The 24,505-nt window shown below is 31.7% G+C and overlaps 1 protein-coding gene across 2 annotated transcripts; it reads right to left on the bottom strand.

Annotated features, from left to right (window-relative positions):
• Positions 1–11: 11 nt before the first annotated feature.
• exu (maternal protein exuperantia) lies at positions 12–22,993 on the bottom strand. Of its 2 annotated transcripts, none has more exons than XM_074134365.1 (6): positions 22,839–22,993; positions 16,693–16,919; positions 15,000–15,148; positions 14,095–14,275; positions 10,793–11,056; positions 12–8,319 (listed from the first exon to the last, which is right to left on the bottom strand). In XM_074134365.1, exons 2-6 carry the CDS (start codon positions 16,915–16,917, stop codon positions 7,858–7,860), a joined length of 1,281 nt encoding a protein of 426 aa, XP_073990466.1. In that variant the 5' UTR covers positions 16,918–16,919; positions 22,839–22,993; the 3' UTR covers positions 12–7,857. The 2 variants fall into 2 exon arrangements, with proteins under 2 accessions (XP_073990466.1, XP_073990467.1); XM_074134366.1 differs by lacking the exon at positions 22,839–22,993 and adding an exon at positions 18,182–18,368.
• Positions 22,994–24,505: the final 1,512 nt, after the last annotated feature.

The following is a 24,505-nucleotide window of genomic DNA, read 5'->3' as shown; positions in this document are numbered from 1 at the left end:
TCAGAAAAAAGTTTTAATCTGAATGATGTTTACGTTCCCATGATTATTTTTTTTTTTTTATTCTGAGTTTTACATCTTTCTACACCAAATCCTGGCAACCACATTTGATGTTCATACTTTAATATACTTACATTATTAGAGCAACAAGCGGCACTTTAGAAGAGGGCCTAACTTCAGCTCTCCCTTAGAATCAGTACAAATAAAATAGTTACGTATTTTCTTTTTTTTTTAAAAAATTATTCAGCGTCATAATTTAAGGCAAAAAATATTAATCTTACTTTATTTCAATGCATATTTAACAAGTTTTTGTAAATCCAAATTATTTAAATATATATTTTATTAAAGGTATTACGAGTTAGATTCTAATTCTTTTAAAAATAATGGCCTTTCTCTTCTCAAAGGATGACAGTCTGGATGTTGACCTATAATATTGTATTTCCGGTTGGCCGAATTAGATCAAAACCTTATCGCCGCGTTTTCTGGTGATAGATACATAAGCGAAACTTTTTGCGATGTTTTTTTGCTCATGAGTCAAGGTGCGAACATACACACACAGAAATTTGTAATAATCACCTTTTTGTACTCAAGGGACCACAATGCGGACATGTCCGGTGAAACCTCAAGATCGAAAATCTACATGATTACAATAACTTTTCTCACTAGTTGAGTAAGATAAAGTAAAAAAATAAACTGTGAAACCTATTTAGTAAAGTGATACTTTCATTAGGCTTCAAATTTTAACAACTCATTTAATCACCTTTAAAAGTTCACGAGGATAGGATCGTAAATTACACTAAAATAGTAGGTTAGTGGGAAACCCAACCACCTCTTCTCGACCAGATGTGCGAATTGAATTTACCAGAGAATTTTCAAATAACAGCTGTAGTACTTGGCTCGCTTCACACATGCAAAACCTGATTATATGAGATTTATATCAAATCTTTCTGACTTGCTCACTATTTTTTCGTAATTGATTTTCCTTTAAATTTAATTTTTAACTTTTTTCTTTTAATTCTTACATCAGCATCCGTAATGCTATAAATTGCACTGTTTAATAATGTGTATTGAACAAGCACATGCTCACAGCGAGGGGAAAAGCTACACTCCCAGATGCTGAACTAATAACTGATGAGGAAATCGAGAGGACACGGAAGGTTATATAGGATGAAGCCGGATGAGTAGTGGCTGTACGAGGGATTTAGGGTGGGATTGCAAGGATTGGTAGAATTGTTTATAACGGGATCAAGCTAGTAGACAGTCGAAAGGAATTTCAAGAACTTTGAAAATGTTTAAATTGGAAACGTAGAATAGAGAATTTACTATTGAGCTGTATATTTTGGATCGAAGGGATTGTGTTCTCTGGAGCTAAGAGCATTTAGTTTCACCCCTAAATTCAATTCCATTCGTTTTAAAATGGTATTGCATTTAAAATGGCATTTAAGTCGTTTGTTGTTCATTGAGGACTGGAACTGTGGTCAAGTAGTTTTTTCAAGAGTTGGTAACTCTGTTAAGTTCAATTGAACCTAAAACATAAAAACAGAAAAGCATACAACTGAAATTGTACAAACGGAGAACTACTTATGTTGACGGATATATTTCTAAAGGCAGTGAGCATTTATTAATAATCAACAATCTATGAAAGATCTGTTTAAGCTCATTTAACGAATTGTTTTAGGAGGCATTGCATTTTATTTTGTGGGAATAATCTTTCAATTTCGCATCCGACCTCTAATAAGCACAATTCAATTATTTCTTTCGAACTCTTGATACCGGACGACCATCTTTCATGTAAAACTAAAATTGTGTGAGTTGAAATTATATGTTTTTACTAAGCAAGGAAAAACAAAGTAAAACAACCTTGCAGCAAATCTACAAATAAATGCCTCCAAAAGCTACAATCCATCGTTCAACCGATTTCATGACAGCTCCAGGACGTACTCCACTTCACGTTGTGCAACAGTGCTACACATAGTGCGATTATAGTTCAGACCGTCGAAAGATCCGAAGATCGTGCGATAAACTGTATTGTTTTCTTGTTACAACTTGAAAATCTGCCCTATTACAATACTACATACAAGTAGAGAAATTGTTTCTAATTCCACCATAACAAAACAAAATTCCAAAAGTACGTTTGCTTGTCGTCTCTGGCCACGACCCATTATTTAGTAGTTGGACGTAAAGCCACCAGGAAAATAAGCTTTTTTTTTTTATTTTCTGCTTTCAGTCTCAAGCCTAAAAAAAGGTATTAATTATACAACTATAAAATAATGTAAGTAAAAAGTATTAACAATTTATATAATCATATGTACATATTTAACTGTTATTTCCATCCTTTTAAAAATTAAAATTAACCTTGGAAGTTCGAAACGTTTAAATGAATAAAAGAGCTTGAGACTGAATGTATGGCTAATTTCATCCTACCAAATACATAAAACCTCATCCTACCACAAGAAAGCCAGTTTAAATTTCTGAACTACATAAAATTCCGAATCGAATGACACCTCATTCATGAAAATCGGTTCACGCGTTTAGGCGCTACGTTGTTTACAAAAAAGGTAACAAGAAGAAGAAGAAGAACAACAAGAACAAGAACATTTTTTGAAAAAGCCGTTTTTGCTCATTTTTGGCAACTTTTTTCTCGAAACCTATTAGATCTGGGTGGTTGCAAAAAAATTACAGTTATAAAGGAGGGTTTGCCCAATAATTTAAAGAAAATTTGGGAATTTTATCTTTTATAGAAAAAGAGAAAAAAATTGTCAAAGTTGGGTGTTTTTCAACGTTACGCTTTTTCGTGCAGTTTTTGATGATCAACCCTTATACAACTGTCCTACCGGACAGTTTTAATTATTCTGCCCAGGTAGAAAACAGTATCTAGAACGGCAACAATAACGTCAAGTTTGCGTTTTTCGTTTTTGAAGCATTTTGTTCAAACACAAGTCCATGCGCTTAAACTTTTTACATCAGTGGACCTAAAAAATGCGTTTCTGATGAAAAGTTTAAATAGAAAGTTTAACAAGATCGCTTCTCTATTTATGTTGGGGGAGATAGCTTTGGAAGAAAATAATAAATCGTTTTTTAAAGGAAACTACACTATTTACTAATCAGAATTTATGATATACACAAATACAATTTAGTTGAGCATATGATGATCATTTTTATTTGTTGAAGGAATGTAATCCACCTTATTTTTCTTTTTTTAACCTAATACAAAAAAAAATCACAAAACCTCACTATGAACCATTTTCAAAAACGAAATTATGATTATAACATTAAACTTCTGAAGACCTACTGTTATATATAAACATACAAAATACACATATGTGCGAGGAGGCCAGTAAAAGTAACGTTTTTCTAATAAGAAAACCCAGTTTAATCTGAACGCTGAAATTTGTACTCAAATTCACAAATAATTATTCATCAAAGAGAATAAAATGTTTGTTATAAATTTATAAAATACAACGAGATGGTAAAAATTACTTCCAAACAGATTCAATTGATTATTAACTTACAAGAATGGAAACAATTATGTAAAGGTGCAAATACTGGGAATATATTTCGTTATCGACAAAATTAAGAAATCATTTGATGACATTTCACTAAAAAAAACGTAGAAAAAGTAGGCACTTAACTTATTTGCACCATTTCATCATATTTTGTATTCAGATTATGTATAGTTTCAGTTGCAAATAAACATAATAATAAAATTTATTTTTACAATCTTATTCATTCACTGTTTGATAAATAACTTACTACAGAAAACTCTTCTTTTTTTATTAGTATAACATTTTTCATTCTAATAATCATCGTTCAAGCATTTCCTGAAAAAAACTAAACCGCTATTTACAATTCAAACGAAAATTTATGAAAAATTGAGTCTTCAACGAAATATATGTTAGCGCACGTACATTTTTCTTATTCATGTTAGTCTCTAAGTACAACAATGAATTCAAATTCCAGAGGAAACTGAGGCTTGATTGTGGACCACTCAATTTGGAGCTCTGGGTCATTCGAAGTCAATTGCACATCTACCAGGCGAAAATCCGCAATTGTTTTGTCTTTAATAGTAACATAAGTTGTTGAAAATCAGAAAGATATGGCATTATAGGATAGTCTGCCAAACAAACTGCTATGAATTGGTTTGCCTTTCACTTAAAAAATAGTACAGTAAAAAGTAAAGTAATGACTATTTTTTCAGATGGACATCCAACTACCAGTCAGCTGACGTGGACGGAACCGATTAGCAAACACACTTCTACATTCTCATATTAAACATTAAATGAAATCCAAGGCTTAGATCGGGAATCGAACCCACTAATCAACAACAATGAATCTTAGCTTTGCATGTCTCTCTTTTAACCATTCGGCTACCGTGTCGTCTAAACAATAGAGTATAACGTGCCTAGAAAAGTTTCATAGCTTTGACAGAATTTCTGTTCTTTTTTTTTAACCTAGGAATCCTTCAACAGGTAAGACTGAATTACTTTCTTGTTCTAAATTGTTCATGATGACAACGGTTTAATATATCCTAGTGCCACTTCTTTCTTTGATCGGTTCTGAACGTGCAGCATCCATCTCCGTTAGATTTCTTCATCAGGTTCTAATTTTTGCCTTCCAATTCAAACAATAAGATTTCTGTCTTTCTCACACACGCACACTACATAAATTATCGATTTTACAAATGATGTTAAAAAGCAAAGTGGATGTAATGAAATTAAAGAGCAATCTGTTAAGATTGTCCAGTACTCTGTCCAAAAAATAAATAAACACATAAATGATAACAATAGTATGTGAAAAAATGTTATCACTAGTTCTGCATCATTAGGTGTAAAAAAAAATTTGTGGTAAACCAAAACAAAACAATGAACACTATCTTCGTTATGCACATAAATAAATTCGATCGCTAAAAATGACGTACTTTAGAAATACATTACAGTAATGTAAGAATATCTGCATAAATTGATAGAAGCTAATAATTAAATCAAAACCTGAATAGAAAATCCTTAACTGAGCTGAAAAAAATCAAGCAACATAAGTTCAAAATACATTATTAAATGTATAATCACTGTAATTAGAGAATTTAACAGGAACAGGATAAAGCGTCCCTGTTGGTTGGCTTCTATAGTTTTTACACTTGGAAACCGAATAGCATCGATCTCAAAATTTCTTTCTTCTAAGACAAAATTTCTCTCTCTCATCAAAACATTTTTTTACTTATTTATTTTGCTATAACTACAACTTTTCCGACCCGGCCATTGGTCTAAAAGGCAACAAAATTAAACCAAGCTATCACGGAAAAAATATAAATTATCTTTCGAGACAAACTTTTTCTTCATTTAGAACTTTTAAAACCATTATGAAAACTAAAGTAATAATAATAAAATGAATAATTACTATATGTTCGTAAATACAACTTTTAACTTAAAAAAGGGTGTTGTGAAAGATCTTTCACCAACCAACTCATGCACAGTTCTAAAGTAGCCTATAATACAATGCAATTAAGAATAAACAAAACCTTTTTTTCTTTACAAGGTTGTTCAAAATACATTTAACATCACAGGAACAAGGATGAGATTTATGTATTAAGGCACTTATACATATAAAAAGAAGCTAAAAATACAAACAAATGTCCAAGGGGGGGGGGAGAGAGAGAATGAGTGAGGGAGAATCTACAATATTAACATCAGTTAGACAAATAGTTATGAGTTGACATTCATTTTAAACATAAGGAAATAATAATTTAAAACATAAGTTTGATTAGGCTTCAATCAAATTTGAAAGATAGGAAACTTACGGGAATATTTACATTGAATTTTTGAATCTTCTAAAACATTTAAAATTTAAACCTAGGTTTTGTTAAACCCAAAATGATACTTTTTATTCTATTTCAATGTCACATACATAGGTGCAAATTTTATATAAATAGCAATTATTCTCTTCCAAAACAAACAACAAGGCTTAGGGGAAGTAAAATAAAATGCGTATTATAAATAATATTCGAAGCAGAACTGCAAAAGCAAATACATAATATAGGTTTGGCTCAAAATAATTCTCATTAAAAAAAAAAAAGTGGCTATTGTCATCCTTTAGGTCATATAGGGTTTGACAGAATTAATAAATTAGCACTCTTTTTTCTTTTCTTGGTGTCTAAATAGAGGGATGACCAAGTTGTAGATCTTGGTCGATCGTTAGACCACAACGCAACCAGAAGTTGCCCTCGAAGCTAACGAGGACATTGACAAATTATAATGATAAATTCAGTATTAAATTTTACAAAAAAAAATTAAAAAGTAAGAATTCAAATTCTCGGCAAATAATAGTTTTTGCAGTCATATTAAAACGTAGCCGCTCTCTGGCCTATTGCCCCATTGTCTAGAAGTTTAGCCACCCCTGTACTTGCCATACTTTTATATATACTTCAATATATATTTTGTTCAAATCTCAAGAAAACTTGTACCTTTTAAAACTGAACCCCAAATAAGTGGTTTCTCGTCTGCAATAGTGGATAATATCGCTGATTATAAAGGTCATCGGGTAAGTTTAGGAATTCTAGTTCGGACTACTAGAGTTACTACAGGCTGAAGAATCCGACTGCTAATAAGCAGTTTTTTTTATCATACCATAAAATTCAACACAAACTAGTTTTATTTATGCTTGAAATGTTCGAAGCTTGTAGAAAATGTTGAAATCTTTGTCAACAATACGGAGCAAGAGGCATTGCATTCAATCAAGGCAAAAATGGAAGCCCACAAATCGGCAAAAAAAGTAACTTCCCTGAAGACATCTACTGGTCTTGAGAACCTTTCTACAGCACCTTACGGTTGCAATAGCCAGAGGGGCCATTAAGAGGTGGTAAGTGAGTAGAGGTGTTGTTTTAGCAAGTACGAAAAAAAACGATAGGGTGCTTCAGCAAAGAAACACGCATTACTGTAATACATCTCAAATTGTGAACCGTAGCTTCCAAGATATTTAAACAGTTCCTCCTTTAAGTAATATCCGTAAAATTAGTTATCGTACCTCTTTTTTTACACTTTCTTTTTTTTTTATCATGCTCGTACAGTTTGTACGGAGTTTAAGCTGTGTCAATCCGGAACAGAAAGAAACCCTTGGAAAAAAAAAAAAAAAAAAATCAACCTAAAATAAAGATGGCTGGAGCCCAAGTTAGTTGTAAAGATACTAAGCTGGATTTTTTTCAGTCTTCAAAAAATAAACAAACAATGTCAGATATTAAGAAAACTGATTCGAAAATAAGTTTGTTCTGATTAACTGAGATTAAAACTATATATAAATATATTCCTGAAACGTTGAACATGATTTAAAGGTTTAGCATATTACTTTTTTAACAAGCAACTTTCGAGGAACCTGGCCTGAAAAGATATATAACAACATTGTAAGTACTAATTATCTATATCTCAATATTTGTATATATCAAGTACGTTTTTGGCCCTGTAAAATACACAGTAACATTGACAGAGATGTGATAATTTATGTAGACTAGATTCCTCTAAATTCTTCATACTAGTCAAAACTGGGGACATAGTAATATGTGTTTCATTAAAAGAAAAGACTGTTGGAGTAACTGATTCTACTTGACCTTGTAAATTGTAAATATAAATCAGGATCCAGCCACTCTAAACTGAATGCTTTTAATTTATGTAAATATTTTTAATTTATTTATATATATATATATATATATATATATATATATATATATATAAAGCTCTAAACTTCTAGGTTATACTTTGAATAAAAAAAATCACACGAAATATCACATAAATTTGAAAATGGCACTCGAGCAGTAGCCCGCTTATATTTAGAAATACATTTTCGATATGTTGATAAAAAAAGTTTTTAATAATGTTACGGTTCATTTTTGTTATCAACTGAATTAGGTGTACTAGAGGTGTTTATGGAATCAAGAGTTTCTGTAACTGTAGTGGTTGGCACGGTTGTTGATTCGCCGTCCGTCCTAATTTCAGATGTTGACTCAGTTTTATTACTTTTTTCACCAGCACTTTTATTACTTGAAGATTTGGCGGTGGCAACAGTTGTATTTGTTGGATTGCCATTATTAGTTGGATTTATTTTACCACTTTTAGAATGATCTGTGAACTTCCTATTTGGTTTCCGTTGATTTCCTCTAAAAGCTTGTCTTGAAATGTTCTTTTTAGGACTATTTCTTCCAATTGATACTTTGGTTTTTTCAGTCTGACCACCGCCACCTCCTAAGTGTTTGTTAATCATAAAATCAAGATCATTGATATCGTCATCGCTAATTTCATCTTTTATATTTTTCTTTAAGAAAACTTTCATATCTTCTTTCTGAAAAAGTAATTAAAATAATGAATTTTGTATTATAATAAAAAAAAGTATTTGCTTAGTTAAGAAATATAAAAGTAAAAATATGAGTGATACACTCACACAACTTTCTCTTTTGCAATTAATACGATTTCGATTTCTTGTTTCTTAAACCTAAAATAATGACATTGTTCTACAATTTTCTGATTTATAAATGGGTCGTTAGGTTACGTCCACTGTTTTCATTGTTAGCTTAAACTTGACAGCAATTAACTCCCTCCCATTTCCCATAACTTGTCAAAAATAATATTTACGGACGGAAGGTTATAATAACTAGTTTTCAGTTATTATTTAAGTTAATATTTCAAAATTAGAGAACAAGTTTGATTCATATATTTCAAAATTAGAGAACAAGTTTGATTCATATAAGAGAAAATAGTAGAAATCTATTCAGTAAAATGCACTTTTGGTTTAACAGATTTTCTTCCAACTTCTTATTCTATGAATTAATACGAGGTGTGTTTTTTACGACCCGTTTTGAAATTCGGCTACTGCAGTGCTGCGGTCGGCATTTGGCGCTAGCGCTTCACATTTGTCAGGAAGAAACCAGATGCTGTTACGGAAACGTTCGACCTTGTTTACGTTTGTTTGTGAGTATTCAAAAAAAAAAGGTATTGCTTGTGGATTTTTTTACCTCGTGGTGACACAAATTCTGCAACGTTTTGAGAGACCTTTTTTAAAAAACTGCGCCATGCAATCCAAAACAAAAGGCGAAGCATGCTGATTTTTTGAATTGATTGTTTTACTCCATGACAATGCACGTCAACATACGGCTAATCAACTCAAGAACTCATTGAATCATTTGGCTGGGAACAAATTGATCACCCACCGTATAGTCCCGATCTAGCGCTCAGTGACTACCATCTGTTTTTGCATTTGAAGATACATCTGGGTAGTCAGCGCTGGGACAACGATGATGAGGTCAAAACGACCGTGTTGCAGTGGTTGTCAAATTAGACGGCAGACATCTAAGACGATGGGACTCAAAAGCTGGCTGTACTATACGTCACACCTATCTTTTCTCATCACAATAGAGCTTCTAAAGTAGATACAGAATAGAAATATTAATATTAGTGCTAAACAGATTTTTAAGCTACCTTTACTTAGCATTTCATGTTAAAAGTTTCAATTTTTTTGTGTTCTTCAAACGAGAGAATCAGGAGGAGAGATAGGTTTTAATCTTTTAGAAGAAATTCTATTAGTTACGTGAAGTGGGGAAAGCAGTCAGTGACTTATAATTTACATTCTGAGTCTGATCAGGTATACCCACTTTAAAAGTTAGCAGTTCATTTTTTTCTTTCATCCCAATGAAAGATAGATTTTCCTCTATTGTAATCAAATTGATATCTGATTAATCCATCTAATTGTTTTTGTCTGCTGAACTCGGGACACTTTCTTTGAGATAGGGCTCTTTCTTTAGCAATATTACACTAAGCTTACAATGAACAATTTCGAGAGATTATCAGAACAAACTTTAATAAGAAGTTTTTCCCCTCACTTATTACATCTCAATCACTTTTGAAATGGAAACTATTGTGCCCGTAGCAAAGACAGCTAAAACACTAATTGATTTTCCGAGAATAGCGTTTTACTGGACATCGAAAAGAGTGCAACGTTAAGTAGTCAGACAAGTCTTGACCTCTTAAAGTTGTAAAAAGTTATTCAAGTGAGAATAAATTTAGTCTGGTTTCCCATAGAAACCATCCGTGATAAACGCTTTGCTTTTATAACTGTGATAGGTTCATGGATAGTTGACTAATTATCCTTAACTACATCTTCAACTGATAATTCGTGAAAAATTCCTCTAATAAACCGTACCTGTAAAATAATGGGGAGCGCAATTTTAGTCTTTTAACAACTGAGAACCAGTTAAAACAATCCACTTCTTACATTAGTGAACGAGTTTTTAATTTCTAGGTGACCATTGTATACCAGTTTCCCAAAGGCCACAAATATTGCTATAAATACGATGTACGGACTCTTATCCATATGAAAATTTATGTTCGTGCTGCAAATTAGGGTGTGAATCCTTTTTTATTTCTCCTGCGGTATCTTGATTAATTACTAACTTTTACTGATTAATGCTTGTCAATTAAGAAATTGAAAATACTTCTTTTCTACTGAGAACTACATGCACCTAAGTTATCTTTATCAGGTGGAACATTACAGCTCTCCCTGTAAAAGTACTCAGCATGACCTAACATAACAAATGTTTCAAAAATTACACTTTTAAGAAATATGAATAAAATTTTTTTACAAAATTATATATATATATATATATATATAAAAGAAATACTCCTTGCAGTTAAGTGAAAATGTGCGAAAAACTGCATTCTGACCGCTACTTCAAAGTTTAAAAGCTTAAGACACTAATAAACACTTCCATTTGTATTAGCAAATAATAAATACACATGAAAAAAATTAAAATTATAGTTACCCTCGTCCACACTTCTTTTAGCATTTCATACTCAATGTCCGAATTGATAAGATGACGTCTTAAAATAAGAGCTTGCCGTCTTTTTTTATCCATTCTTATGAATTGTCCAAATATTGGCTTTAAAGAGTTCTGTTTGGCCAATGTTAGTTTCATGGCCGCAATGCCATCTTCTATTTCTTCTACAGGAGACATATAACTTTCTAAAGCTGCAGCGATATCTTCTTCACCGTCCTGGCTTTCTCCCACACTTATATGGGCAACTATCTGTAAAAAATCAAACGTTAAAGTAGAACGAAAAGTTTGGTGGGACGCTCTCACAGGACTTTTTCTATTTACAGTACTGAAGTTAACAACTCTTCACCAAAACCCGCTAAAATGAATTTCACCGACAAACTACGTATTTGAAAAAAAATTGTATTATGTACATAAAAATTCATAAGAAAAATTAAAAGAGACATGGGTGAAGAAAATCGCAAAAAAGGTCAGTGTCAGAGTGACTGTAACGACAGAACACTGTTCGGAGGTCAGCAGTGCAATGAAAAAAGCTCCGGCGCCAATGACCTTCAGATGCTGATGCGCCTTAAAAAAATAAAAATAGAAAATAAATTAAAACTGTCCGGTAGGACAGTTGTATAAGGGTTGATCGTCAAAAACTGCACGAAAAAGCGTAACGTTGAAAAACACCCAACTTTGACATTTTTTTTCTCTTTTTCTATAAAAGATAAAATTCCCAAATTTTCTTTAAAATATAGGGCAAATCCTCCTTTATATCAGTAATTTTTTCCCAACAACCTAGATCTAATAGATTTTGAGAAAAAAATTGCTGAAAATTAGCAAAAACGGCATTTTCAGAAATTGTTGTTCTTGTTCTTTTTCTTCTTCTTGTTACCTTTTTTGTAAACTGCGTAGCGCCTAAAAGCGCGAACCGATTTTCATGAATGAGGTGTCATTCGAATCGAAATTTTGTACAGATTTGCACTTTAAAAGTCTCGACGCTATGCCTCATAAGGAGAGGAGTTTGCCCCACCCAAGTAAGGCCCTTTCTAAAACTATTTTTTTTTTGGGGGGGGGGCGCATCAACAGCTGAGGTTATTAGCGCCCGGAGCTTTTTCCAGTGCACTGCCGGCCTCCGGACAGTGTTCTCTCGTTACAGACAACACTGCCCATCACCGGACAGTGAGCTGTAAGAAGCTCCTAGGAAGAGAAAATCTAAGGGTAAGCTGTTGGATTCGAACCCGGGACCTCCGCGTGGGAGTCCAGTATGCTAACCTCATAGCTAATCCCTTCCCTCTAAAACTATTATTACCAATATTTCTATAACGCTTAGTTTGATTTTGATAAAATTTAGCACGAAGAAGTGATTAAAGCTCCTCTACGTGGCTGTGAAGTGCCATCAAGCTCTTACACCTACTAAGAGGAAGTATTGCAATCGTTAAAATTATCAATGAGTGAACCGATTTACATCAATGAATTGTCGTTCGATTCAAAATCTTTGCCTCTTTGCCTTTGAAGGAGAAGTATTGTAATCGCAGTTTATTTTCTTACTCTAATAAAAGAAGTTCTGAAACCGCAGTTTAATTTTGCTACTTACATACAAATAACTTCTTATTTTATTCAAAACGCTTTCTAAAAAAAATTGTGAATGAGGATGATTTAGGGACCGCCACTATAATCATTCTTTACAAAGATCTCTCCGGTGGTAGTTACGGTTTCGACTTAACATCTTATCAGGTTATAATGATAGAATTGCTTATTCCAAATTTTAAAAAAATCTGTAAAGCAGGTATGTAACTTTGAACGAGGTGGCCACTGAATCGCCCCCCGTGTCGATATAACACCATCAGGCACATAAAGAGATATCTCGATAGGCAAGTTGATGGGCGTGTTATATCGACAGGAGACGATTCAGTGGCCACCTCGTTCACCGAATTTGACACCTATGGACTATTTCCTTTGGGGATACCTGAAAAACAAGGTGATTATTTATAACTTTTTTCTTTCTTTTCTTATTTCTGCTTATCTAAAAGCATTTCTAAATCTAGGTGTATCAGAATCAAGCCAGAATTGCATCTGTAGATGAACTAAAGCAGAGAATTATAGATGCCTGTAACTAGGTTAAAGCCGAATCTATTTCTTTGGCAGTAGGGGACAATTGGCAGGAAAGAGCATGTCCATGCATCTCTAATGGTGGAGGCCAGTTCGAGCATGATCTGTAATATTTATGAGTAAAATTTATAATAAAATAGTACTTTTCTTCTTATTCAATCAAAAAACCGTTATATTATCATTTTGAAATTTCTTATAAAAATCATGTTTTCATTCATAACTTGTAAAATATCGCTCACAGAAAAAAACCGTTCAAGTAAATTTTTCTTAAAAAAAATAGAGGAATCTATTTCTTAAATAAAAACCGCACCTTCCCATTTGAAAAAATGAAGTTGGTGCCTGTATCTCGCTTCTGGAAGCACCGAGAAAAATTTACAAATTAAATTTGGATTCCTAACAAAAAACTAAGGTAACACGTATTTTTTAGTTTCTTTCTAGCTATCTTAGTTTCCGAGAAAAAGTCGTTATCCATATAGCTTGGGACACCCTGTATACAACATTGTGGGAAGAACATCTAGATTGAGAATGTAATTGAAGAAAACTATATTATTTGCGATAAAGCCAGATAATTATTACCTATTGTTATAAACGTTTGACTACTACATCTTTATGTAGTACAATTACATTAATCGAAGAATGAACTTAAACCGACGATTTTAATTTAAAAATAAAATAAATAAATAAAATAAACAAAATCATTGATGGCGCTAATGACCGAGATGTCGAAGCGCCGAAAAAAAAATCATTGATGTATGTTGGTGTAAGCATTTTTTAAAAAAGTGAATTTTTTTAGCCTTGTAACTTTTTTTATTTTTTATAACGTTTTCTTTTTAACATTTAATTAATAGTTTGATTATTATAGATTAATAGATAATAAAGTCAATCTATAGTGCTACTTGAACAAATATTTTGTAGATAAAAATGGCCAGTATAAGGATCTGTGACATCTAATAAATTCTAAAAAATGTGAAGGAAAAGTTAATGCAGTAAAATTACTTAAATTATATCAACTAAGCATGAATAAAATGTTGGGTACTTGCTGATTTGTGTACCTTTTGGCGTTTAATCAACCCTTATACTTAACTTTTTAAACTGTAAGTTTTTGTTAAGGAGATTATTAAAAATAGATAATAAACATGAATACCTCATTAAGTATTTTAAGGATATTAATAAAAATAGATAATAAACATGAATACCTCATAAAGTATTCGAGCCCTTTCACAGGCATCGTGGCTCTTATATTCCTTATTTAAAAGGACTTTAGCTAAATTTTTCACAGAGTAGGTCTGCATAATTTTTTCACATTTTGATTTGATATAACTGAATGAATTGGCAAATCCTTTTATAGCTTCCTTAAACCTCGGAAGTAAATTATACCTGTAAATTATAAATAGAATTTAATACTGAATGTTGCAAAATTGAAGAATTTATTGCAAAGAATTCTATTATTATAAATATAAACTGTGAGGCTATAGGAATTTTGGTCTTTACTTTCAATATTAAGATTAGAGTTCCTTGATATTAATAATTAATTTTTAATTTGAAAAAAATTAAATAAAATCACTGAAGAACTAATGTACCATGGGTATTAAAAGTAAATAATTAACATATAGGAAGAAGTTAGCATATTAGTGAACGTATGAGGGTCCTACGCGAGAACCTGTGTTCGAATTCAGCTGTCAGCGCTTAGATTTGCTTTTCCTAGCAGCTTTTTACAGCTCACTGTTCGGTGGTTAGTTTCTCTACAACAAGAGAACACGCCCAGAAACCTACAGTGCACAGAAAAGTGCTCTAGGCGCTAACCTTCTTTATTGACGCACCTTAAATAAAAATAATAATAGCACTTGATGTAAAATATTTTTATTAATATGTTTTCTAAATCGTCACGGTTCCATTCATGAAGAAAAATAAGAACTTTTTTTTCCTTACATAGTGTGCCGAACTACAAATATTATTCGAACATTGTTAGTGTTATAAATTGAAACCCAAAATCATTCTTAAAAGAGCCTATTCAATGAATCAGAAAGAAAGTTATTCATTCAAAAACAAGTAAAACTATGGTAAAAATACAGTACAGTAGTTACAACTTTAAAATACGTACTTTCTTAAAGATTCTATGAGAATAAAGGGTGCTGGAGTGTAAGTTTCATAATACATGAGGATAAGATCCCTTCCTTCCGTGATCTTTCGTTGTTCTAACCATACCACAAAATCAGTGAGTGCAGATATTTCACTCTTTGTTTTCAGAATCTAAAAATAAAACAAAATACTTTCCATTACGTAAAAATTTAATTCCTGAAATTCCGTCACAAGGAGATTTTATTAATTTCTACATTTCAGAGGTTTCAATAATGTCGATGGACCTAAAAGGCTTAAGGAATGTATTTAACTAACATTATAATTTGTTTATTTAACATAATGCTTTCTAGGATTACATACTTCCATAGCACAGAGTTTTGCATTACAGAAACAGTAGTAGTCATGTAAAATACAGCTAACTAAAATTATGCTCCAATGAATGTATTTTCTTCAATAGAATAACTTTGCCTTTCTTTTTTACTTATTACTCCATATACCAACTATTAAACATTTAATTCCATAACTTAACCAATTACTACTAAAATGAATTCATGTTTATAGCTGAGGATAAGATTAAGATTAGAAAATATTATAAAACGGGACAGGACCCACGCCACCGCAGCCACTAAAGGCTTATTGTGCCTTCCCCTTTTTAGCTGAAGATAACTGAATATTCTTTCCTGACCAACCCTCCAGTACCAAAAAAAAAGATATGTTAATGAATTTCATCTAACTTCGAATAAACTACATGTTGGGTGGCTTTAAAATGATACTGATGACGGAATCCATTCAAAACGCCTTAAAATCTCGTGTCTCAGAAACGAAAACAACAGCGCTAAACCTAAATATACTAAGTTTTTAGGTGCTTTTAACGTAAATGTCGCATAAAAAAAAAAAATTATTGAAGACGCTCACGAGGTCAATCGCTAATTATTATCAGTTCAGGATTTTAGCACTCTGTTTTGCATATTATGAATATAAGGATACCTTGACACTAATAATGTATAGAAATAACACCTTTCATTTATTTTCCTGAAACTACCTTAAAACAACCTATGCATAGTGTTATATTTATTTGGCTAACAAAATTCTTAGAAGTATAATCTACTCAATCCAGCTTTGAAGAAGTAATTCAATTCCACTTTGGTACTACAAAGTTTCTTTGGAGGCAAAAAAAATTCAATGCTACCTACTTTCACCTTCTCGTCCTAAGTATACTATTAACTCCGTAAAGTGACAACCAAAACTGAATAAAACTTTGAGTCCTGAAAATGAATGGTCAGAATTGAAACCTTTATATGAATTAATTTAGCAATGCCCTCTTTTTCATGAATTCTGGAAAAGCCTAGTGCGTAACATTCTGTCTCTCTCGTAATACACTTCTTGTCGTTATAGACTAATTGCCCAAAAACACATTTTTTTGGAACTGATGAGAAATTTAAAGGAAATTGAAAACGGAAAAAAATGAAAAATCAGCCCAATAAGCATTGATACATTTTGACTAAAACATTATTCCCCCTGCCAACTCTTCATGTACTTAAACTAAACTAAATATTAAGTTTGAACTATCAACCAAGAACAGCTTTTAAAAAACACTTTTTCGTACCAAGAAACGGAGTAACTGTAACAGATTTACTGTAGGTGTTATACTTTTAATATTTTAAAATCTTTAAAATTAATTTACAGTAAAATATTTAAGTAAAAGCCTTACTTACCTTTCCACTTGCCGTCTCTCTTAATACTCTATAAAAACCGATGTTAACTGTTTTCAACAGATAACGTTTGCGGGCACTATAATCAATATCTCTGAAAGGCATTACATACTGTTCAAAAGACGAATACACATCGTGCACTGCTATGTGGCAAATTTCGTCGATTAAACGCCTACCAGTAGTGTCTATATCCCAAGACAAATAGACAGGACCTTCTTTATTCGCCATTCCTAGACAATAAGAATTTAGACGTGAATTAGGTAATAGCATAATGAATTTTACTTACTGTGTACAAACAGTAATATAAGATTAAATAAATAAAGATTAATTCTAATAATAGGGTGCCTTAAAAAAAAGGAATAAAGAAATAACATTCTGTTTCGAAAGCTAAATAATTTTTTAGTGAATAAGTACATATTATCCATTCTGGAAGTAAATGATTGGTTATACTCCATACCTCACGGTACATTGCAAATCCGGAAAGGTTGGTTTTATTTTTAGACCAGATTGTAAGGAAATAAACTTTCCCTGACATTGTTTAAAACAGTAGTTTTACTTTCATTGTTTCCTTGGATAAAAAGAAAGAAACACCATACATACTGGCATTACCAAGTTACCTCTATGAGGAAAAGCAGAGAGGATCTCTCTCCAGACCTTCAATAAAATCTCGTATCCGTTTGGAACGATGAGGCAGAATCATGCCCAAAAAAATAGTTTATTTGAGTATGAGTCGCTTCTCTATTATTTCTCAGCCATTTCTCTACTCATAAAGCGCTGTTCAATGATGAATGAAAAGTTCAGTAGTATTGGAAGATCTCCCTGCATTACAAAGAAGATAAGAAGGCTCTAGTAATGAAAAGTGCTTTCGAAGCGTCCTCAGCTCGAAGAAACGGTCTTAAATCACGGTTGTTTTCTTATTCTGCCTGACTCATGCCTTCTGCTGTTACATCCTATCTCGCTACAGAGTTTGCGAGACCTGTATCACATGTAACATGAACTTCTCCTTCCAAAAAACCAGCACATGGGAATATTACACTACGACCTTTTCTTACATCTAATGTGGCTAGTGCCAGGGAGACAGGTGATTGAACAACTCACCCAATGAAGTCGGTGCAACGGATAATTAGATTGGGATCCCCTTCCTGGTCCCGTACCCCTCTACAATTTCCCAGGGAGGACATATTAACTTTCTCGAAACCCCCAGAAAGAAAGGGTAGCCAGCGCATGGGCGAACCACTCTTTAAAAAACTTCAGTACACCTCTCCTCCAAAAGAAATAAGTCCTCAAACATACCCATTTTCGATGGTTTTCTGGGTAAGAAAAATCTCTAGACTGTTAATAGGAAATCTCAGGGGCTTACGCTTAGTAAGCTACATTCTATAGTTTTTTTAAAAGAAGACAGATGCATTACTTTTCATTAACCAAAAACAAATCTTATTAACTCATGAAATAAATTCCAAGGCCAAAATAAGGCGTCGAAACCAATACATACATCTTTCCGTTATGGTCTTCGCTGCTCGATAACTGTGGCGCCTTAATAAGCTCAAAACAAGAATTTCCGGTCAAAACTCAATACGGAAAATTTGATACATCGCATTGTATGAGTCGTTTATTTTGAAAGTGGGCAAGTCCATTTTTGAAAAAATGAAGATAATGGTAATTATAGATAAAACTTAGTATGATCTTTTTATCTGTAAACAATTTAGAGTAAAACAAAATTCAGAATCCTAATATTTGGGAGATAGAAGTTTTAGCTCTTAACAATATTGTAAATACGTTTAATTTGAAAATGGTGCAAGTCCATCTTAGGTTGAAATTATTTAACCGTACAGCAAAATTTAACTCCGGTTGCTGTATGGTGAATGCATATGTGATGGTTTAACATCATGTCTTATCTATCTATCTTTGATATTGGTAATCGGTGATTGTACAATATTTCATAAAATTTATTATTATTTAATAATAATAAGTACATCTTAATTTTGACGTACTTATGATGTGTTTGATTAATCGATAATAACACCAACATCGGGAAATTTTACTATTGGCTCTGAAAAACTGTAAATTTATAACATTCGACTTATATTATCGGCTATCAAGTAAGTTGTGTTGTTTTGTTTTCGGTGTACGAAAAAAGTTTCATTATTTGTTATTAATAACGGATTGTGGTTTATTTTATAAAAAGAAAAAATGGCTGAAACCGATTACAACGGTAATTCTAACTCTGATGTATCTGAAAGTGAATTTGGTAGGTAACAAATATAAAATAAAAATACTTTTCTGGGTAATAACGCCATTTCAATAAAATCCTCATTTGCAAGTAATTTTATCATTTTTATTATGTTTGTAGAAATAAGACCCATGACAATCGGTTGTAATAAAAGAAGAATCTTGGAATCAGAATCTGAATACGATGGCAATTCGGACCAAAATGATTAAAAAAAAAATAAAAAAAGAGGAAGAATAGTTGAACTACTGATTAGTATTTTGTTTTTATTGTTAAAAAAAGACTGATACGACTGAAATGTTATCCATATAAATCAACGATTAAAATGATTCATTAATTTTGAAAGTGAGTCCATTTAGTTATAGAGCCATTCCACGTCAAATCAACACAAAAAAAGACCATTTTTGACCTCACCATCTCGGATTTTCTTGAAATTTGGCACATGTGTGCTATTGGTATAGACTTGGAAAAATATGAAATTTTACTGTGATATGTCAACTGGTTTATGAGTTACAGGGCTGTAAAGTTGCCATAAAATGGCTGAAAATCAGGGAACACCGGTTGTTTGAGTTACTGTAGAAACTTTTCTAATTGAGCTACAGACTTAGGATTGGTGTCATTTTATAGCATATATAATGCTCTTTCCTTGATATGCGACGCCATATGGGTTAGGATAAATAAATGTTTTAAATTTAAATTTTAAATTTTTTAAAAGTACATAGTTTAAAATTTTAAAATTAATTCTATGAATAGCTAGTAGTGTTATGAATCACTGGGCAAAATATTAATTTGGGATGATAATGGCTTCGTTGTCCAAAAAATTGAAGACTTAAGCTCCTTTTCATAGAAATCATGATTTTAATAAAATTAAAATAATTTGAAAATAGTAATAATGAATCAATGTATCATAATTAATAATTATGATTACAATAATTATTCATATTAATTATAATATATTATTTTAATGAAATAATAGAGTTAAAATCAAATTAATCAAAGACTCAGATACATTTATTGATTTTTTCTGTAACACTATGCCCTCTTTGGTTCAGCATGACTTCATTGCCAAGCAGCAGGGATCTTTCCTTAACTATACAAAAAAAAAAAAAAAAAATCTAAAAGAATCGGAATTCGTTGTCAGCTGTGATTTTTCTGAAAATTACAGCACAGTCGTTCAAGATGAAGCACAGAGCTACCACTAGGTAAGCCAACAGGTCACAAACCATCCCTTTTTCATATAATTCAAAGAGGAAAACAAAATTGAGCATGTTAGTTATGAAATAGTTCTTGATTCCTTAGAGCAAAACACAGCTGCTGTATATACTTTTAAAAAACTCATAACTTTTCTGACAGTCATATTTCAGAAACTCCTCAAAAAGGTACACTATTTTTCAGACGGGTCTGCTGCCCAATACAAAAACAAATCATAAACCTCCGCTTTCATGAGGAAGATTTTAAAGTGAAAGCAGAGTGGCACTTTTTTGCCACAGCCCGTGGGAAAGGGCCTTGTGATGGAGTAGGTGGTCCGGTAAAGAGACTGGCAGCTCGTGCTAGTTTGCAACGACCCTATGCAAATCAAATCCAGATTTCACAACTTTTTGAGTGAGCAGTAGATAACATCACCAACATAAACTTGGCATATTTAACCCAGAAAGACTATGATAAATCTGAGTGTATTTTAAAAAATCGGTTTGATCAAGCATTGGCTATTAAAAGAACACAGCAATACCATGCTTTCATTCCTAGAAGTAAATCCAAAATATTGGTTAAAAACTTTTCTATGAACTCAGAAGCTTGCGAAAAGGAAGTTCAAAATCTCCTGATGAACTAAAATTAGCCGACATATAACACTGTAGTCTATAAAGCAAGCTGGTGACTTGTATATGTTTTAGAGAAAAATGAAGAACTTGATAAAGTAAAAGTAACTTTTCTTCATCCAGCTGGACCCTCTAAATCATTCTGGATCGAAGAAATGCTGATATTCTTTGGGTCTCAGTAGTGGATGTTTTGATAAAAGTTGATCCTGTGACTCCGACTGCAGGAACTTACGTATGTTCTACTAGAAAGTGATGCATGCAAAACAAAAGAAGCCTTTTCAAGCTTGAAATAATAAAGAGATCATATTACTTAACAGTATGTTTTACTTTGTACTTATTAGTGGAATTATTATTCGTCAATATTAGCATTATAGTATTAACATGAATTCAGAGTTGAATTAATCGGATTGCAGCTTCAGTCTTCAATTTTTTGGACAATGAAGCCATTATCGTCCCAAATTAATATTTTGTCCAGTGATTCATAACACTACTAGCTATTCATAGAATTAATTTTAAAATTTTAAACTATGTACTTTTTAAAAAATTTAAATTTAAAACATTTATTTATCCTAACCCATATGGCGTCGCATATCACAGGAAAGAGCATTATGTATGCTATAAAATGACACCAATCCCAAGTCTGAGCTCAATTAGAAAAGTTTCTACAGTAACTCAAACAACCGGTGTTCCCTGTTTTTCAGCGGATTTATGGCAACTTTACAGCCCTGTAACTCATAAACGAGTTGACATATCACAGTAATATTTCATATTTTTCCAAGTCTATACCAATAGTATACATGTGCCAAATTTCAAGAAAATCCGAGATGGTGAGGTTCAGACCCCGTGTTGATTTGACATGGAATGACCCTATAATAAATCTTTATTTTTCTTAGCCAGCACTAATAACACTATTGGATTATAAACTTACATTATCTAACACCACAAAATACAAAAAATATGTCTATTAATATTTACCAATATTTTTAAATTTATTGAAACGCAAAACCTTAAATATCTCGAAATAACAAAAAATGGACTTGCCCCATTTCAAAATAAACGGCACATATCACTCTTAAGTGAAATTCAACGTAACAAATTGTAGTTGTGCTACAGATACAACAAAACATGCAATGTATTATAATTAGTACATTCAATGCGCCAGTATTTTAGCCGTTCAAATTATAGCATGCAGTATTTTTTAAACTAAAAGAGTTTGATCAATCAATGACACAGAAATAAGGGCAGATATGAAGAAATTATTCGTTTACCGACTAATTCTTAGCAACGAACACTACTGTAAGAAGTTTTTTCTGATAAAATGCAGATGGCAGAAGCTTCCAAAACTATTAGCTTAAGCCCAGCGAGTACCAACTCTCAGTTTTTCATAATTTTCGTTCGGTTTTTGTAAAGAGCATTTTTTATTAAATCATGTCCAACTTGAACTGTCATATTATATTAATAGTTAAAATGTTTAGAAGCTTGGTTTTATTAGTAATGAGACTTGCCAGTTGAATTGAAAAGGTACTCCTTATTAATTATAACTGGAATTTAAGTGTTTTAAGGCGACCCATTAGATTAACAAACAACTAACCAAAATGGTGAATCGCCATGCCTTAACAACTAGCAATATTTATACAATGAATGAAAAACAATAAAGCACAAAAAAATTCTTTAAAAAAACTAAATACTCCTTCCATAGCATATCAACAATTTTCTTATATTAAAAGAACCTTGTCAAGACTTTTCCTTCAATAGAATCTAACTACAAATAAATTATACTAATAAAGTTCAACAAACAATTAACTAGAATGGTGAATCGCCATGCCTTAACGACTAGCAATATTTATACAACGAATGAAAAACAATAAAGCACACAAAAAAATAAAAACCAACATAATACTATTTTTTGATTAAACGAAATAGAAGAATACTAAGAAGTTAAGGACTAAGAAACTAAGAAGTTTAAACACTAATTTGTGGCGATGTAAAACTTAGCAAGAAAAACAAGACTAACAATAGATACAACACATGGCAGACACACGTATACTACTATTCTATACATCGAATAAAAAACAAATAAATAAAAATTATTTGTTAAAGCTCACCCCTAAATTGGTGATAATAATTATAATTAATAAATTTGATCGATAAATTAAAAAAAAAAAAACATCTAACTTCCTAGGAACATGGAAGAACAAACTGTACGTTTAATGTGAAGATAACACAGTTTTTTGTAGGAAACCTCCAAATCAGGGATGTATGGCAAATATTAAATTGATTTAATCTTTTAAAAAATAATTTCTACGTTTTGCGTTGAAAACTTATTCAATCTAATATTTTTATAAATGTTAACCTAATAGACTTAAAAAAAACATATTAAATATTTTAAAATTTCATAAATTAAAGTAACTTGGAAGGGGTTTCAAATTAATTTGCAGAATATCGTGTTCCATTTGGAAAGCAAAGTCAGCTACTTTTATAGATAGCATAAAGAACACTAAATATTATCACAAAAATGATAAGAAGATATACGATAAACTGATCAAAAACTAATACGAACTCCTCTCAAACAGAACACATTATTTGCAGTTAGAAAATGTATGTATATTCTCCTTGGGTCAATTTGTGACTACATCTATGATGAGTTTTTGCACACAATAAATTAATCTTTTATTTACTAATAAATAACAAAAAAAAAACATTAAAAATAAAAACATCAAAGTATAATCATTTGAGGGTCATTGTTGAAAACGTTTCTTTTTATTTCTAAGTATTCGCTCAAGTGAAAAAAAGTTCAGTCTAAAAATAATGTAGAATTTTAAAACTCAGAAACCTAATGTGTAAAATCGCTCTTAAGATTTTCTCTGCAGTTAGTATTGATGATATACATTTAATGCTATTATTTTGTACATTTTTTCATTGAACTGACAAGGACTGTACAGAGATGCTGTGTTAAAATTGGAGTTCCCTGTCCGGTAAGACTTCCAATTTTAATTTTTTGAAAAGATATTTCAAATAAGCCTTAATATAAGTAATATAGAAGTATTCTAGCTTCTACCTACGGAGATGGAAATTTGGAGTAGATCTGTAAGGATTTCATAGTTGGTGTATGGGTGAATTAGTGGAAAACGAAAAATCGCACGTAGCTTAAACTTTATTTTATCTTTGTGGGAAGCCTTTCACCAAGAGACCCAACGACAGGTTGTAGGAAAAATCCCTCAATCGGAAATGCATATAACTGAATGGAATGTTCACGATTTTTATATTTCCTCGAATTCATTTTGCTAATGATGGTTAGAGCTATCATGTGGGCGTGGCTTCAGCGTCATGAGAGTTGCACATATTCATTTACTCATCTATATTAACATCTCGCAAAACAATAATTTCAGCATTTAGTCAAAATGTATCCTTAAAAATACATTTTTTTTCAGAAATCATTGTCACAAAATGAATCTAATATTAGACGGGTGGAACCCACTTATGACATTTAAAGTAACGTATAATGCAAAAATACAAGTCATTTTAGTATTTTAAAATTGTAGATATCTAAATAACTGTAATCAAAAATAAACTATTAATAGCAAATAATAAATCAAGAGCAAAAAATAATAATATACATATATGCAAATTATTAAACTTAAATATGAAAATATTTGTGAGCAAAAATTTAACTATGGCTAATGGTACTTCTTAAGTAAAAAACAACTACTACATACTAAGAATTAATGCAATCTTTTGTAGAAATCAAATAACTTAGTAAAATACTAAAACA

The sequence above is a fragment of the Rhodnius prolixus genome, unplaced genomic scaffold, assembly GCF_049639745.1.
Source record: "Rhodnius prolixus isolate KJV_2025 unplaced genomic scaffold, Rpr scaffold_16, whole genome shotgun sequence".
Lineage (NCBI taxonomy): Eukaryota > Metazoa > Arthropoda > Insecta > Hemiptera > Reduviidae > Rhodnius > Rhodnius prolixus.
This window is presented reverse-complemented; position numbering and strand designations above follow the sequence as displayed.